Raw genomic sequence first — 19,793 nt, forward strand, 5'->3', positions numbered from 1 at the left:
CAATGAAATATAGTATTTAAATCTCAGGTGCATATTTAAGTAAGAATTACCTAATTTTACATTTATGTGAGATGATGATTATGATAATGCTGCTTATGGCACTAATTATGGCATTCCCCCCCAAGAAACAAAGACATATACAAATAGATCATGGTACAACAGCATGACAATAGCAATAACATAAAAACTCATTAAAATAACACCAAAAAGTGGAAATCATTAACTAGAGGACATATGGGACACTTGAACAATTTCTAAGGGTACACGGTTTGCTGGGTAGAGAATTCAAGGATGAGGGCCTCGAACCCTCAAAGGCATGAATGAACAGAACAATTATAACAAACTACAAGTGGTTCAGAACACTAAATCACAATGTGGAAGGAAAGTAAAAACTAAGCAAGGTTAGACAGAGGCCAGACCTGAAAAAGTTTACATGGCACATTAAAAGCTTAGCCATTATCCTGCAGGCTATGAGGAGCCTCATTTAAACCAAGCAAATAAGGCTCAGTTTTGCATCTTAGAAATATAAACTTCCTTGACCTAGATTCTAAATAACACAATAAGAAGAAACAGGATACTCACTAGACCAGAGATCACCAAAGTAGTATGGACATGAAATGATTAGAACCTCAACTAAGGCAGTAAAAATGGGAAGAACAAAATGTGAAAGATATTTTGAAAAATAAAATTCAGGCCAGGCACAGTGGCTCATTCCTATAATCCCAACGCTTTGGGAGGCCAAGGCAGGAGGATCACTTGAGGCCAGGAGTTCAAGACTAGCCTGGGCAAGGTAGAAAGACCTCATTTCTACAAAAAAATTTTTTACAAATTATCTGGGCACTGTGGTATGTGCCTATAGTCCCAGCTACTTGCCAGGCTGAGGCAGCAGGATCCCTTGAGCCTAGGATTTCAAGGTTACATTGAGCCATATGATCGTACCACTGCACTCCAGCCTAGGCAACAGAGCAAAGCCCTGTCTCTTAAAAAAAAAAAAAAAAAAATTCAAAAGGACTTGATATATAATCCAAAAGTCAGATAAAACAGATATTTATACAATATTTAAAGAAACATTATTCACAATAGACAACCCAAATGTCCACTGAACAATGAATGCATAAATAAAATGTGATACACAATGGAATTTTAGCTTTAAAAAAAATAATAATTCTGAAACATGTAACAGCATAGATGAACCTAGAAGACATTATGCTAAGTGAAATAAGCCAGACCCAAAAGGAAAGTATTATATGATTCCAATTATATTAGGTACCTAGAATACTCAAATTCATACAGAAAAAAAGTAGATTAGTAGTTACCAAGGGCTAGGGGCTTGCTACTAAGTGGGTACAGAGTTTCTGTTTGGGATGATGAAAAAGTTCTGGAGATGGATAGTGGTGATGGTTGCACAACAATGTGAATATATAAATACTTAATGCCATTAATTGAAATGGTTAGAGCAATAAATTTATGTTATACATGATTTACCACAATTTCTTTCTTTCTTTCTTTCTTTTTTTTTTTTTACAAAGTCAAACAACAAGGATGTGGAGAAATCAGAATGCTCACACACTCCTGGTGGGTATGTTAAATGGTGCCGCAGCTTTGCAAAACAGTCTGGCAGTACTTCACAAATTACACAGTTACCATTTGAGCCAGTAACTCCACTGCTAGGTATATACCCAAGAGATATAAAAATATATATCCACACAAAATCTTATACATGAATGCTCTTTAGCAGCATTATCCACAATAGCCGAAAGGTGGAAACAGTCCAAATGTCCATCAACTGATGAATGCATAAATGTTAATTAATCAGACAATGGAGGAAGTACTAATATGGTGAATAGCATCACCATGTAAACAAAGTAGTCACATACATACACAGACCTTGAAAACACTATGCTAAGTGAAAAAAATCAGTTACAAATGACCACATATATGACTGAATTTACAGACGGTCCTTGACTTACAATGGTTCAACTCACAATTTTCCTACTTTATAATGGTACTAAAGCAATACACATTCGGCAGACATAATAGCCATACCTGGCTTAGTTTTATTGGGATACAGCCCCAACTCTTAACATAATAAGGTATACAGTGAATTCCTAACCAAAATTATAAGTATAGTAAGAAAGATAAAGGGTGACAGAGGTGGGGTGGGAAATGGAGCTCAATGCAGCGATGAAAAATAATACAAAATAATGGCATTTTGAGATGCAGAAGTACCACACACCCAGCTAAAAGAGTTGAAGGTGCTTTGTGTTGTGGAGAAGGGTATTACTACAGCAAACTGTTTTTCTTTTCTTCTCTTTTTTTTTGATATAGGGTCTTGCTCTGTCACCCAGTCTAGAGTACTGTGACACCACCATAGCTCACTGCAACCTTCAGCTCCTGGGCTCAAGTCATCCTCCTGCCTCAGCCTCTCAAGTAGCTGGGATTACAGGCACACATCACCATGCCTGGCTAATTTTTCTATTTTTTGTAGAGACAGTCTAGCTATATTGCTCAGGCTGGTCTTAAACTTCTGACCTCAAGTGATCCTCCCACCTCAGCCTCCCAAAATGCTAAGATTATAGGCATGAGCCACCATACCTGGCCCAGACTGGTTTCTTAACAAGACTTGTAGAATTAACCACGACTATTTAATTTTATATGTACTGTATCTGATAAAAATGACTTTTAAAAAAAAAAAATAAAACAAAATGGTTTTATGAAATTTTGTGTTTTCTAACACCATTTAAAATAATTGACTTTGAGAAACCAATAAACATGAATGATCACAATATGAACATTACATGATTTTTAATTTTTACACTGGTATTAATAACTGGCACCAAACAATTTTTTATATAAGTATACATGGGTGTTCATTTTACTATTCAACTTTTCTGTAGGTTTGAAACTTTCAAAATAAAAACTTCAAAGAGATTACATTGCTACAAAGTCAAACATTAATAGCAGTCATAGTTTCAGTGTGGTGGGAGCAAAATTATTTCTGACAGTAAACATTTCTTACAAGCTACTTGGCAGCTGCAATGGTAAGACTGGTGGTTCCACCAGTTATCTCCTATGAAGGAGATACATAGAAAAACTCAAATTCAAATAAAAATGGAGAGTAACTACTAAGAGTATAAATTAAGCTCTCCAGAATTTAGTTGACTATAGCTTGTCATAACCACCTCGGAAAAAAAGCCAAAATGAGAAATACAAGGAGAAAATTAAAAAATTAAGTAATATGAAGAAACCAGCTGAAAGGTTAAATAGACCCATTTTAACTTGTTTTATCATTTCTGCAGCAGGGAGTTATTTAAATTTACCCTTTTGGGGAAGCTCCCTTGAATTAAAAAAAAGAAAGCTATCTTCCTGCCAGCAATAGCATTTGCTCTCTGATGTGACCACATTCTTCACTCAGAGAAACAGGAAAGATAGGAAATGTTCAAGCATCCCACATCGAACCTACAATCACCAACACCCTCACCAACCCCTAATGTTTACATTAGAATGGTTCTTTTCCTCCCATTCAGGCCAAAGCCTGACTATGATCTGAATCACATCTAACCATCTCCTTCTCCCTTATAGGATGATCCCATCTCTGATCCTGCATTACTTCTGTCTTCCACCTCAGCCTACCTCCAGAACTCTTCTCATCATTACTAACTATATAATCCTTCTCCTTTTTAAAAATCTTTCTGGACCCCATATACCTCTCCATCTACAGCATCTTCCTTTCTCTGCCTGTCTCCATTTCCTCAGATCAGTCTAGTCCAACTTCTGCCACAATCAAACCACCAAAAAAAGGTTACCAGTGATATACACACCTCCTTATCTCTAATGGACATTTTATGTGATCACTAGCCAACACTCAACAAAACTGACCACACCTTCCTTCTTAAAATAGATTAGTCTCTCCCCTTTTCCACGGTTTGCTTTCCATGGTTTTAGTTATATGCGGTACAGTATAATGAGCTACTGAGAGAGAGAGACAACACATTCATGTAACTTTTATTAAAGTTTATTACTATAATTATTTTTTATTATAAGTTGCTGTTATTAATCTTACTATGCCTAATTTATAAGTGAAGCTTTATGTTCCTGCAGATCATATTGAGCAGAAAAATAAAATTAAAAAAATAAACGTTACCATAGGTTATGTATGTATGGGAAAAAACATCATATATATTTATAGGATTCAGTGCTATCCACAATTGCAGACATTCGCTTTGGGTCTTGGAATGTACCACATATGGATACCACTGTGTTTTAGTTTCTAGACACCACATTCTCCCAGTTTTCCTCTTACATGTCTGATTCATCTCTTTTTCAAGCTCAGTCTCCTCCACATAGACCTCAAATGCTGGCTTCCTCAAAGCAACCTCTTGTCTCATGGTATATTTTGTCCCCAACATCATATCATCCATGCCTTGCCCATGGCTTCAACTATAATAATATGAACAAGCAAATGGCACTTCTCAGTTATAAATGTTCCAGGGTTCTTTCAGTAAATGGCAACATGGATGGAGCTAAAAACATGGGAGCCATCCTGAGATGCAGAGACCTGGGAGCTAGAAACCTCAGGAATTCCTTCATTCACCTTACTCCCCATTATTCAATCCATTATTAAGTGAGATAGATATTTATCTCCTAAATCATTCTTTATTTTCTATTCACAATTTTCATCATAACTACTGCAATGATTCCTTTAACTATCTCCTCTTATTTATTTGTGCCTCCTCTAATCCACACTGCAGCCAGAGTGAACTTTTAAAAGTACAGGTGAGATCACATCCCCCCCTGCTCAATGATATTCCATTGTTCGTAGGTAAAATACAAAATTTTTAACGAAGTCTACATAGTAGTAATGATTCGGTGCATAGCTACTTCCCAGTTTCATATTGTGTCACCCTCCATTATTCTGTTGTAGATCACTCACAGCCAGAGCACATACTATTTTCTGTTCTGAGAACCAGCTCCTCTTTTCCCTAGTTAACATCTAACTTATCCTCTAAAGTCTCAGATAAAAGATAACTTTACTAGGTCAACTGCCCTAGAACACCATCACAACAAAAGTCCAAGGTAAGTGTCCCTGCTATATCACTGAATGCACACAAAAATTTTTCCTTGTACGCTGTTCTCAGTTATGTAATTATTTACTTGATTATTTGCCGGTGCCTTGTCTCTTTTACTAGACTCTAATTTCCCATGACGGCAAACAGGGCTGATGTTTTTGCCCATTACTGGATCCCAGCACCTAGCACAGTACTCAAATCAATACAATATACTTAGTATTTGTAAAATAAATGGCATGGACTCAACTAGTGTTGAGTATAGTGCATAAGGAACACTATAATGAGTAAGGAACCAGCAGTCCCTAGAGACAGGGAGGTTACAAAAGAAGAGAATTTTGTATAAGTAGAATTTAGAAATCCAGACAGGCCACAATGGATAAGGTACTAGCTGTTTAATACAGGAAACTCAAAGGTCTTTGGGCACCTGGATATTGAATATTCAAAATATAAAATCAAATCTAGCAATTCCAACTTTGTAGAAATCATCCTACAGAAAAATATGAAAAAAATCTCTAAGAAGTGGAAAAGACAAGCTGCAAAATATACATACACTATGCTACTTTCACGATAAAATAAAAAGAAGGGGCAGCAGATGACAATATATATTTGGATTTACATAAACAAACTGGAAAGAACCATTAGTAACAACTGGTTACCCATTGAAAGGAGGGGTGAAGAATGGGGCAGATAACAGCAAAGAGAAAGTTGACTGTTTTGATTCTCATAAACATATCCTATTCAAAAACTAAAATACATTTATTAAAACTACAATAAAACCACAAAGCATCTTAACACACAAAAAAAGAGCTCAAAACCATGTTTCAGGCTCCACTTTATAGCAATTTAAAGACACCATACAAAAATAAATAAAGGTAAGATACCTGATATTCAAATACAACAACCAAGTAAGAAACAAACTATAGTAATTAAAGGAAATACTAAAAATTAAGATTGTAAAATTCAAAATATCTTATAAGCAATATTTATAATTGTTTTAGCTTTTAAATGATCAAAAATGATACAAACATGAAGATTAAAGTATAAATATGTAAATATAATGAAAGGTAATTCTGGACAATGTAAACTTCAGGTAAATGGCCTAACACTTTCCTGGTGTCTACAGGTAAATCAATTGAGAATTTTTAAATCATAGAGTAAAATAAACTTAAAAATTCAAAAGAGATAAAATACGTTGTAACAATTCATTCACAAAATGCTCATAGGAGAAAACAGATTATTATTAAAGGCAACAAAAATTGGGTTATACTAAAGGCAACTGCAAGTTTATAATTCCATACTGTATTTTATCATGTATAATCAACTGGAGTTATTACCTTTCATTTTTGAGTGTGTGTTAATCAATGGATCAGAACAAATCCTGCAAGGCCACCATGGGCGTCTCTTGAATTTTGCCCAGATGAGATCTCCAACTTCATACTTCAGTGGCGTAGACTTTTTCTTGGGTTGACACTTTAGGTAGACAAAACATGGGACATCAATAAGAATAAAATTTTTTGAAACAGGATATCACCTTCCTATTAGCCTTCTGAGAAAGCAATGCCTGAAAACTCAGGATGAAAACACTCCAACATAACAAGAGTTACAAAATAAGTACAACTAAATTATTTTGCCTTAATTGTTAATAACGTAGCCTTTTATCCAGTACTAGCTTTCAATTTATAATTGCTTTATATGACTAGTCTATCTACATTATGAAAATAAAATTGAACTGTTTTGATTATTAAAAACTTAAAAACTAAAATAATAACAAAAATAATCCCAAGGAAAAGCTATGTTTGCTTCAGTCCTTGGATCACAGCATGAAGGGGGAAAAACATAGAAAATTATAAATAGAATTTTTAACAATGTCAAGAGACTACAGAACCTTCTTCAGGTGATGTTCTACATCCTTCTCAAAACAACACAGACATTTCTATTAGTTAATTAACTATAATGACTCTGATGAAAACATCCCGAAAGCTATATATATATATATAGGCTAGACACTAGTTGTATCAGGGCAACCGGCCTGGATTTTTCCCAAGATATGCATAGAACGTTGCATCCAGAACATTGCACTGTGCAACTCCCAGGGACACCATTCATACAGAATGTAATATAAATGGAGCTCCTTGGAACTGTCCAATGCATAGACCCTTGTTGCATCCTTTCTCCAAAAATAATATGCCTAATTGACCTAGAATTCCGGACACCAGGAAATATCTCAGCCCTAAATCCATGTCTTTAACACCCCACAAATGGTATCAATCTCCTGCCTTGAGAGAAAAACAATTTTGTGTTTAATACACCTAAGATTCCCATCTGGTGTACCAGAAAGGCTTTGCAAGTGTGCTGAGATATTTCGAGTGTCCAAAAGAATTCTCTAGGATACTCAAACTAAGAGCAACTTCCTCCAGTTGCTCCAAGGAAACATACAAATATTATCATTTTATTTAAATGCCACATCTTGAAAAAAGCTGGGTGAGTTCGTCTGCCAGACTCAATCTTCTCTCCTTAATGCCTAAAACAGTATGCACCTAACACAGATTAACTAAAGGTTCAACAAACGGTACGCTGAATGAGTTCATTGAAATAATTCAAATAAATGATGAATAATGCCCCATGTGAAGGATATCAAAGGACTGGACTCAATTCAATGATTTGTAAGTTACCACTTAACGTTAAGACTCTGGTTTCAGCCATAAATCATAGAAAATCCCACAGAATGCTTCTAAATACTCATAGAAGTTAAATCTCATTTGAAAATGCTATGATTGGAGGAAGGGGTGGACGAAAGCAGAAAAAAACGAAAATACTAGGATTAGTTCTTCATGTATATAGAGCTTCTGGGACTAAGATAGAAACTACATATTATTTTCTTTTTTTTTTCAGAGATAAGGCCTTGCTCTGTCACCCAGGCAGGAGTGCCACGATCATAGCTCACTGCAGCTTCGAATTCCTGGGCAAAAACAATTCTCCCATGTCAACTTCCCAAGTAGCTAGGTCTCTAGGCATGTACCATCATACCCAGCTATGTTTTGTTTTGGTTTGTTTTTTTAGAGACAGAGACTTGCTAAGTTGCCCAAGCTAGTCTCAAACTCCTGACCTCAAACAATCCTCCAGCCTCAGCTTCCCAAAGTGCTGAGAGATTATTTTCTTTTACAAAGCCCTAAGGGGGCATTTTTAACTGTTATGAGTCTGTGAGTTATCAGAAAGAATATGACTTCAAAGCTAGCTGACTTTGAAACTTTAAAACCAGTGTTGCAAGACTTGACGGGAAAAACAAATCTGTTATTTATCTGTATTAAGAACTACAGTCTGAGAAGGTTCCCATTCCTTTCTGATATAATTTGGTTTCTGATTATTTAAATATATTTGACAATCATCGCTAAATATGGAACTTGCTTATTAATTCAAGTCCTAAATGACTTTAAATATAGTAACTAACATTTACTTGATGCTTAATCTGTGCCAAGCACTGTTCCTCCTTGAATCCTCTTAAGGTAGATACTATATTATTACTCTAATTTTATGCAGAGCCAGGTTTCAAACTTAGGCAGTCCAACTGCAGAGCCCAAACTCTTAACCACTATCCTATTATTCAATAACAATAAAATCTCATGACTATTATATTCTTTATGAAAAATTCAGCCATAATCAATCTAGGACATGGCCATGTTTCTGTCTCCGTATGGCTGCTACAAAAGGATTACATTGTATTATCCGAAGTATAGCCATAAAACACATGCATTCAATAGATGAGAAAGGACATGAGTGTTATCAGGTAAAGACAGTCACTACAATCACACAACCAAAGTGGTCTTCACCTCCATTACAAACTCGGTCACCTTAAACAAGTCATTTAATTCAGCCCCAGTTTCATAAGCCACAAAATTGGGAAATTAACACCTACTCTACCATGAACCATCAAGATGACTAACTATTAAGTCTACTCCCAGTATTTTAACTCAAAAAAAAATAATTCAAATAAGTAAAATAACTGTTTAAAAAGACATTTAAAGCAATTTATTTATGACAAAAGTTAAAATCCACCAAGAGACCTATTAAAAAAGAATTATGGTATGACAACTCTGAAATATGCTAAGTGCAGCTGATGTCACATGATATTGAAAATCGATTACACAGCCATACATATAATATACGATCTATTTAGAAACCATGCCAAAGCAGTAATCATGATTTTTAAAAAAAAGCCATTGAGAAACAAAAAGTTTCTTAAACTGATGGGCAAAGATTTTCACAAACCTGAAATATTTTTCTCCTACTATTTTAATAGATTTACCATAATAACCAAATAAAATACATGCAAACTCAGTGAAAAAACTGTATATATAAATACATATTGTTAATACTATTATTCAATAGTGCCCAAATCTAACTGACTTTTTAAAAACACATACACACACATACACAGTCTCGCTATGTTGCCTGAATGCTCCTGCCTCAGCCTCCCAAGTAACTGGGATCACAGGCAATGCACTGCACAAGGGTGGGGAACCTGTAGCATTCTGATTTTCAAGACTGTTCTTTTTTAAGCAGCAAAGGAGACAAGAAAAGCTTCAACTTTCTCTGCTGCACATCTTTTAATAAAAGAATTTGTTCTGTAACATTTGGATTCAGTCAAAAATGCCACACTTAAGGCCTTAAGGCCACAAGTTCCCCACCCTGAAAAGGCCTCTAAACATGAAAAAAGAGGAAATAAGGACAAGGCTTTAAAAAGATACACAACTCTTTTCTTAAAACCAGCTTAAAGGCCAGGAGTCGTGGCTCACTCCAGGAGGCTGAGGCAGCCAGATCTTTTAAGCTCAGGAATTCGAGACCTGCCTGAGCAAGAGCAAGACCTCATCTCTACTAAAAAAAAAAAAAAAAAAAAAAAAAAAAAAACAAACCAAGAAATTAGCTGGACAACTAAAAATATATAGAAAAAATTAGCCGGGCATGGTGGAGCACACCTGTAGTCCCAGCTACTCGGGAGGCTGAGACAGGAGGATCGCTTGAGCCCAGGAGTTTGAGGTTGCTGTGAGCTAGGCTGAAGCCACGGCACTCTAGCCCGGGCAACAGAGTGAGACTGTCTCAAAAAAAATAAAATAAAAACCAGCTTAAAATTTTCACCTTGCAAAGAGAGACTCTCAAACAAATTGTTTTTACGCCCACAATTCAACTGCACACAAACTTACTAACACAAAGTTCAACAAGCGACACAAAGACAAATAAGGCACAATTCCTGATTCCAAGACACTTGGGGATAGGTATCAGAGAACACTTGAGTGAAGAAGTGGCACCTGAGTTTAGACTGGCAGGATAGGCAGATTTAAGGCTTTTCTTTTTACTTTTTTTTTTTATTTCAAAATACTAGGGGAGGGTTGGGCACGGTGGCTCACTCCTATAATCCTAGCACTGTGGGAGGATTGATTGCTTGAGGTCAGGAGTTCAAGACCAGCCTGAGCAAGAACAAGACCGGATCTCTAATAAAATGGAACAATTAGCACAGCAACTAAAAATAGAAACAAAAAAAAAATTAGCCCGGTGTGGTGGCAAGGGACTGTAGTCCCAGCTACTCAGGAGGCTGAGGCAGGAGGATCACTTGAGCCTGGGAGTTTAAGGTTGCTGTGAGCGAGGCTGACGCCACAACACTCACTCTAGGCCAGACAACAAGGCGAGACTCTGTCTCAAAAAAAAAAAAAAGCTCAATTGGTTCAAGTATGTTCTTGTTGGACATATGAGATAAAACTTAAGTTGTTTTCTATTTTAATGTTAATTGAATGTTACCACAGAGTGGATAGTCCTTGGATATTAATCTCCTTCCAGGCATATCCAAAAATTACAGCAGAGCTAAATACTAAAAAACAGCTCATGATAGTGCAACAATCTCTTTTTGTTTTTTTTTTTTTTGAGACAGTCTCACTCTATTGCCCTGGCTAGAGTGCCGTGGCGTCAGCCTAGCTCACAGCAACCTCAAACTCCTAGGCTCTAGCGATCCTATTGCCTCAGCCTCCCGAGTAGCTGGGACTACAGGCATGTGCCACCATGCCCGGCTAATTTTTTCTATATATTTTTTTAGTTGTTTGGATAATTTCTTTCTATTTTTAGTAGAGACGGGGTCTCACTCTTGCTCAGGCTGGTCTGGAACCCCTGACCTCAAAGCTATCCTCCCGCCTCGGCCTCCCAGAGTGCTAGGATTACACACATGAGCCACTGCGCCCGGCCGAACAATCTCTTTTCAAATAACTTTCTGTCAAGCGTGGTGGCTTGTGCCTGTAATCCCAGCACTTTGAAAAGCTGAGGTAGGAAGATCACTTGAGGCCAGGAGTTCTTGACCAGCCTGACCAACACTGAGAGATCCCATCTCTAGAAATAATAGAAAAATTAACTGTCCCTTCCACCATGAGATAACACGGAAACAAGGCACCATCTCTGAAGCAGAAAGTAGCCCCTACAGATACCAATACCAGTGCCTTGATCTTGCACATCCCAGACTCCAGAACTGTAGGAAATAAATTTCTGTTCGCTATAAATTGCCCAGTCTAAGGCATTTTATTATAGCACCACAATTGGACTAAGACAGAAATCATGTAGACAGTAACAAAAAGAGAAAAGGTATAGTTTGTTTTAATATCAGACAAAACAAAGTTAAAGGCAAAAATTTTTATTAGAGACAAAGATAGATATTTTATAATGATAAAAGTATCAATTCAGGCCAGGCACAGTGGCTCACGCCTGTAATCCTAGCACTTAGGGAGGCTGAGGTGGGAGGATCTCTTAAGCTCAGGAGTTGGGGACCAACCTGAGCCCTGAGCAAGAAGGAGACCCCCCACCCCGTCTCTATTAAAAATAGACAAAATTAGGTGGGCATGGTGGCGCACACCTGTAGTCCCAGCTACTCAAGAGGCTGGAACACAAGAGGCTGGGGCAGTAGGATCAGTTGAAGCCAGGAGGTTTTTTCTTTGTTTTTTGTTTTTTTCTGAGAAAGAGTGTCCCTTTGTTACCCAAGCTACATTGAGTGCCATGGACTCAGCCTAGCTCACAGCAACCTCAAACTCCTGGGCTCAAGCAATCCTTCTGCCTCAGCCTTCTGAGTAGCTGAAACTACAGGCCTTGCCACCATGCCTGGCTAACATTTTGTTTCTAGTTTTAGTTGCCCAGCTAATTTTTTCTTTTTTAGTAGAAACGGGGTCTCACTCTTGCTTAAGCTAGCTTGAACTCCTGACCTCAAGCAATCCTCCCACCACGGCCTCCCAGAGTGCTAGGATTACAAGTGTGAGCCATGACATTGCTATGAAGTAGGCTGATGCCATGGCACTCCAGCCCAGATGACAAGTGAGATTCTGTCTCCAAAAAAAAAAGGTGTCAATTCAACAAAGTATGATAATCATAAACATATATGCATTTCGATGTGTCTCAGTGTGAATTTCTATTTATTTTACTCATGAAGCAAAAACAGAATAGAATGGAGAAAGACAAACAATAAGAGACTTCAAAACACATTCAGTAATGGATAGAACAACCAGAGAGATCGACGAAGAAATAAAAGACTTAATAGCACGACAAACTGACTAGACCTAACAGACATCTTACAGAACATTCTACCCAACAGCAGCAGACTACACAGTCTTCAAATGCACACAGAATATTCTCAAGAACAGACCATATAATAGGTGACAAAACAAGTTTAAATAAGTTTATAAGGACTGAAATTATACACAGTATGTTCTCTAACTACAATGGAATAAAACCAAAAATCAAGAGAAGAAAATTCAGAAAATTAAACAACACTCTCTTAAATCACCAATACGTTAAAGAAATCACAAGAGGAACTAGAAAATACTACAAACAAAAATGAACACAAAACTTACAGGATGCAGCAAAAGTAGTGCTTAGAGGGCCTTTCATAGCTGTAGACATGAACATTTTTTTAAAGAATTTCAAGTAACTCAACTTTTCACCTTTTTCTAGTTGAGAAACTAATAACAATTAGAGAGGAAATTAAGAAAAGAGAATCCAACAGTAAAATAAAAATTCAAAAAACCAAAAGTTAATTCTATGGAAAGATTGACAAAATTGAGAAACATTAAGAAAAAGAGAAGATTTGAATTACTAAAATCAACAATGAAAGATCTACCTGGGTCCACTGACATGCACCTGTACTCTCAGCTACTCCAAAGGCTGAAGCAGGAGACATGCCTGAGCTTGGGAGTTTGAGACCAGCTTGGGCAACACAGTGAAACCCCTTCTGAAGCAAAACAAAGGTAGGGGGGAGGGGAGGGGGAGGGGAGGAGGAGGCAGAAGGGAGAAGGGGAAGGGGGAATCGGAAGGGGGAAGGGAAGGGAAGGATCTTATAGAAATAAAAATGATTAAAAGGGAAAACCATGAATAATTGCATACCAACAAATTGGATAACCTAGATGAAATGGACAAATTCCAAGAAATCAACTTAATTGAATCAAAAAGAAATAGAGTGGCCGGTGTGGTGGCTCATGCCTATAATCCTAGCACTCTGGGAGGCAGAGGCGGGCAGATCCTTTGAGCTCAGGAGTTCGAGACCAGCCTGAGCAAGAGTGAGACCCTGTCTCTACTAAAAATAGAAAGAAATTATATGGGTAACTAAAAGTATATATAGAAAAAATTAGCCGGGCATGATGGCACATGCCTGTAGTCCCAGCTACTCGGGAGGCTGAGGCAGGAGGATTGCTTGAGCCCAGGAGTTTGAGGTTGCTGTGAGCTAGGCTGACGCCACGGCATCTAGCCCGGGCAACAGAATGAGACTCTGTCTCAAAACAAACAAACAAACAAACAAACAAAAAAGAAATAGAAAATCTGGACACTTCAAGTAAAGAGAGTAAATCAAAAAACTGCCCACAAGGAAAAAGCCAGAATCTGAGGGATTCACTGATGAATGGTACTAAGTGTTTAAGCAAGAATTAACACTAATCGTTATGAATTCTTCCAAAAAGTAGAAGAGGGAATACTTTCAAACTTATTCTATGAGGACACCATTACCCTGATACCAAAATTAAAGATATTACCAAAAGGAAAACAATAGACCAATATCCCTTAAGAATATAAATGCAAAAAGTCTCAACAAAATATTAGCAAACAGAATACAGCAACATATGAAAACAATTATACACCAAGATCAAGTAGGGTTGATTTATCCCTGTTATGCAATGTTAGTGTTCGCCATCTGAAAGGCAATCAACACAATACACCATATTAACAAAATGAAGAGGAAAAAACCAAATAATCATCTCAATAAACACACAAAACCCCTTTGACACAAATCAATACTCTTTCATGATAAAAAAAAAAATTTCTACAAGGCAGAATAAATGACAACCTCCTCAATCTGACAAAGACTGTCTATGGAGAAACCCACAGCTAACAATTCATTTAAGGGTCAATGACTGAAAGCTTTCCTCCTAAGATCAGGAAAAAAAACAAGGATGTCCACCCTTGCCACTTCTGTTGAATACTGATTGTACCAAAGGTTCTAGCTAGGGATGGAGGGAGGGAATCTAGGGTGGGTGGAAAAAGGAGAAGTAAAACTATCTCTATTCATAAATGACATGGTCCTGTACATACAAAAATCTAAGGAATCCACAAAAAAACCATTAGAGCTAATACTCTAATTTAGTAAGGTTATAGCATATAAGATCAACATACAAAAATCAATTGTATTTCTATACACTAGAAATAAACTGAAAATGAAATTTTTACTTTTTCTTCTCAACAAGACAGGAAAATGAAATTTTTTAAATTCCATTTATAATACCATCCAAAAGAATGAAATAACTAAGAATGTATTTAAGCAAGGAGGTAAAAGACTTATCAATGAAAAATATAAAACATAATTGAAAAAAATTTTTAAGATCTAAATTTATGGACATTCCTTGTTCATGGATTGGAAAATTTAATATTGTTAAAATGACAACAGTTCCAAAACTGACTTATAAGACTCAATCAAAATTCCAGCTGGTTTTTTTTTTGAGGACTATAACAAGCTGATCCTAAAATTAATATGGAAATGCAAGAGACCCAAAAAGCAAAAACAATCTTAAAGACTCATACTTCCAAATTTAAAATCTTACTACAAATCTACAGTAATCAATATTGTATAGTACTGGCAAAGGAACAGACATGTAAATCAAGGGAACAGACTTGACAATACAGAAATAAAGCAATACATCTAACTATAGGCAGCTGATTTCCTACAAGAATTCCAAGACAATTCAATGGAGTCTTCAATGAAGACTTTTAAATAATAGTATTCAACATGATACTGGGACAACTGGGTATCAACAAGAATGAAGTTGGACCCCTGCCTCACACCATATACAAACATTAACTCAAAAAAGATCAAAGATCTGAATGTAAGAGCTAAAACCACAAAACTCTTAGAACGCAGAGTCATACATTTTTGGGATCCTGAAGTAGGCAATGGTTTCTTAGATATGACATGAAAACAACAAACAGCAACAACAAAAAAACATAAATAAGACTCCATCAAAATTTAAAACTTTTGCACTCAAAGGACACAATCAAGAAAAAGAATAGAATGGGAGATAATATTTGCAAATGATATCTAATATTTGGAAATCATATATCTAAAAGGGAACTTATATTTAGAATATATAGGGAATGACTAAAACTCAACAATAAAAAGACAAACACCTTAATCTTTTTTTTTTTTTTTTTTTGAGGCAGCATCTCACTCTGTTGCCTGGGCTAGAGTGCAGTGGCATCATCATAGCGCACAGCAACCTCAAACTCCTGGGCTCAAGCAATCTTCCTGCCTCAGCCTCCTGAATAGCTGGTAGTACAGGTGTGCACCACCACGCCTGGCTAATTTTTTATAAATTTTTTGTAGACACAGGGTCTCAGTATTGCCCAGGCTGGCCTCAAGCAATCCTCCTACCTCTCAATTTTTTTTTTTAATGGCCAAAGGATTTAAGTAGACATTTCTTCAAAGAAGAGATACAAATGGCCAAATAAGCACATGAAAAGATGCTCAGCATCATTATTCATCAGGAAAATGCAAATCAAAATCACAATGAGATTATCACTTCCCAAGTAGACACAGAGAGAGAATAACAAGCATTGGTAATGATATGGGAAATTAGAACTGTCATACAGTGCTGTTAGGAAAATAATAATGCAGCCACTTTGGAAACACTTTGGCATTTCTTCAAAAAGTTAAACAAAGAGTAACCATATGACTCAGTAATTTTACTCCTAGGTATATTGTACCCAAGAGTAGGCCGGGCGGTGGCTCACGCCTGTAATCCTAGCACTCTGGGAGGCCGAGGCGGGTGGATCGCTTGAGGTCAGGAGTTCGAGACCAGCCTGAGCAAGAGTGAGACCCTGTCTCTACTAAAAATAGAAAGAAATTATCCAAACAACTAAAAAAATACATATAGAAAAAATTAGCCGGGCATGGTGGCGCATGCCTGTAGTCCTAGCTACTCAGGAGGCTGAGGGAGTAGGATTGCTTAAGCCCAGGAGTTTGAGGTTGCTGTGAGCTAGGCTGACGCCATAGCACTCACTCTTAGCCCGGGCAACAGAGCGAGACTCTGTCTCAAAAAAAAAAAAAAAAAAAAAAAAGAGTAATCAAAACAAATGTCCACACAAAAACATCTCAGAGATACAGGTTTAGTCTCAGATAACGTCAATAAAGTGAGTCACATAAATTATTTGGTTTCCCAGTGCATATAAAAGTTATGCTTATATACTGTAGTCCATTAAATGTACAATAGTATTATGTTTTAAAAAATGTACATATCTTAGTTGAAAATACTTTATTGTATTGAACATGTGAATTTGGGGGAAAAACACTTTGTTGCTAAAAAAAAAAAAAACTAACAATCATCTGAGCCTTCGGCTGACAGTCATAATCTTTTAGCTGATGGAGGGTCCTGCCTCAATGTTGATTGCTGCTTACTGATCAGGGTGGTGGTTTCTGAAGATTAGGATGGTTATGGCAATTTTTAAGCTAAGACAACAATGAAGTTCACTGCATTAATTGACACTTGTTTTCACAAAAGATTTCTCTGTAGCATGTGATGCTGTTTCATAGCATTTTACCCACAGTAGAACTTTTTATAAAATTTTTCTTTGGTACAGATGGGGGTCTCATTATGTTGCCTAGGCTAGTCTCAAACTCCTATCCTCAAGCGATACTCCTACCTCAGCCTCTCAAAGCTCTGGGAATACAGGGGTGAGCCACTGCACCTGGCCAAAACTGGAGTCAATCCTCTCAAACTCTGTTGCTGCTTTATCAACTAAGTTTATGCAATATTCAAACTCCATGTTGTCACTTAAACAATGTTCACAGTATCTTCACCAGGAGTGGATTCTATCTCAAAAAACCACTTTCTGTGCTCATCTATAAGAAGTGACTCTTTATCCATTAAAATTTTATCATGAGTGTGCAAGCAACTCAGTCACATCTTCAGGCTCCACTTCTAATTCTAGTTCTCTTGCTATTTCCACCACAGCTGCAGTTACTTCCCCCAATAAAGTCTCGAATCCTCAAAGTAATCCATGAGGGCTGGAATCAACTTCTGCCAAATTCCTGTTAATGTTGATATTTTCATCTCCTCCCATGAATCATTCAAGTTGTTAATGGCATCTAGAATGCAGAATCATTCCCACAAGGTTTTCAATGTATTCTGCCTAGATCCAGAGGAATCTCTGTTTGTGGCCTTATGCAAGGTATTTCTTAAATAACAGGACTTAAAAGTCAAAATGACTCCTTGATCCGTGGGCTGCAGAATGAATGGTGTATTAGCAGGCATGAAAACAACATTAATCTCCTTGTATACATCTCCATCAGAGCTCTAGGGTGACTAGGAAAATTGTACTGCGAGCAGGAATATTCTGAAAGAATCTTATTCTCTGAGCAGGTCTCAACAGTGGGCTTAAAATATCCAGTAAATCATGCTGTAAACAGATGTACTGTCATCCAGGCTTTGCTGTTCCATTTACAGAGCATAAGCAGAGTAGATTTAGCATAATTCTTAAGGGCCCTAGGATTTTCTGAAGGGTAAATGAGCACTGGCTCCAACTTAAACTCACAGCTACATTGCCCCTAACAAAAGAGTCAGGCTGTCCATTGAAGCCAGGAATTGACTTCTCCCTAACTATGAAAGTCCATCATGTTCCAATATACGGTGGTTTCATCTACAATGGAAATCTGTTGTTTACTGTAGCCATATTATCTTAGCTAGATCTTCTGGATAACTTGCTACAGCTTCTACATAAGTACTTGCTGCTTCACCTTGTACTTTTTTTTTTTTTTTTTTTTGAGACAGAGTCTCGCTTTGTTGCCCAGGCTAGAGTGAGTGCCGTGGCATCAGCCTAGCTCACAGCAACCTCAAACTCCTGGGCTTCAGCAATCCTACTGCCTCAGCCTCCCGGGTAGCTGGGACTACAGGCATGTGCCACCATGCCCGGCTGATTTTTTTCTATATATATTTTTTAGTTGGCCAGATAATTTCTTTCTATTTTTTTAGTAGAGACGGGGGTCTCACTCTTGCTGAGGCTGGTCTCAAACTCCTGACCCCGAGCAATCCACCCGCCTCGGCCTCCCAGAGTGCTAGGATTACAGGCATGAGCCACCGCGCCCGGCCTCACCTTGTACTTTTATGTTACAGGGACACCTTCTTTCCTTGAACCTCATGAATCAACCTCTGCTAGCTTCAAATTTTTCTTCTGTAGCTTCCTCACCTCTCTCAGCCTTCATAGAATTGAAGAGTAAGATAGGGCTGTCCTCTGGAGTAGGTTTTGGCTTAATGGCATGTTGAGGCTGGTTTGATCTATTCAGACCACTAAAACTTTCTCCATATCAGCAATAAGGCTGTTTCACTTTCTCATCATTCATGTGTTCCCTGGAGTAGCACACTTAATTTCCTTCAAGAACTTTTCTTTTGCATTCACAATGTGGCTGTTTGGAACAAGAGGTTTTAGCTTTCTGCCTGTCCTGGCTTTCAGCATCCCTTCCTCATTAAGCTTAATCCTTTCTACCTTTTGATTTAAAGTTAGAGATGTGTGACTCTTCCTTTCATCTGAACACTCAGAGGTCATTGTAGGATTATTAATTGGCCTAATTTCAATATTGTTTTATCTTAGGGAATAAAGAGGCCTGAAGAGAGGCAAAGAGACGAGAACGGCTGGTTGGTGGACCAGTAAGAACACATAAAACATTTATCTATTATGTTTGCCACTTTATGTGGGCACGGTTCACGGGGCCCCAAAAGAATTACAATAGTAACATCAAGGGTCACTGACCACAGATCACCATAACAGATGTCATAATAAGAAAAAGGTTTGAAATATCATGAAGATTAGTAAAATGTGACAGACACACAAGGTCAGCACCCACTGTTGGGAAAATGATACCAACAGACTTGCTCAACGCAGGGGTGACATAAATCTTCAATTTGTAAAAAACATAGTATCTCCAAAATGGAAAACAGTGAAGCACAATAAAGTGAAGTGTGCCTGTACAAGAATGTTCATAGAAGAATTATTCATCACGGGCACAAAGTAGAAACAAATCAAATGCCCATCAACTGATGAATGGCTAAATAAAATGTTACATATCTATACAACGGAATACTATGCAACAATGAAAAGAAATGAAGTACTAATACATAACGTTAACCTCAAAAGTTATATTAAGTGAGAGAAGCCAGACACAAAGAAACA

General features: G+C 37.3%; 1 protein-coding gene across 5 annotated transcripts in view; it reads right to left on the minus strand.

Moving 5' to 3' along the window:
- NSD1 (nuclear receptor binding SET domain protein 1) overlaps positions 1-19,793 on the minus strand; it is a 157,745-nt gene that overhangs the window by 90,994 nt on the left and 46,958 nt on the right. For 4 of the 5 annotated variants that reach the window (XM_045530593.1, XM_045530592.1, XM_045530594.1 and 1 more), the window contains one exon: positions 6,404-6,539. In XM_045530593.1, coding sequence (XP_045386549.1) covers positions 6,404-6,539 — 136 coding nt within the window. Of the gene's footprint in view, positions 1-6,403; positions 6,540-11,955; positions 11,967-19,793 lie in introns of those variants that run through there. The other variant, XM_045530595.1, reaches the window with a different exon arrangement.

The sequence above is a fragment of the Lemur catta genome, chromosome 18 (genome assembly GCF_020740605.2).
Source record: "Lemur catta isolate mLemCat1 chromosome 18, mLemCat1.pri, whole genome shotgun sequence".
Lineage (NCBI taxonomy): Eukaryota > Metazoa > Chordata > Mammalia > Primates > Lemuridae > Lemur > Lemur catta.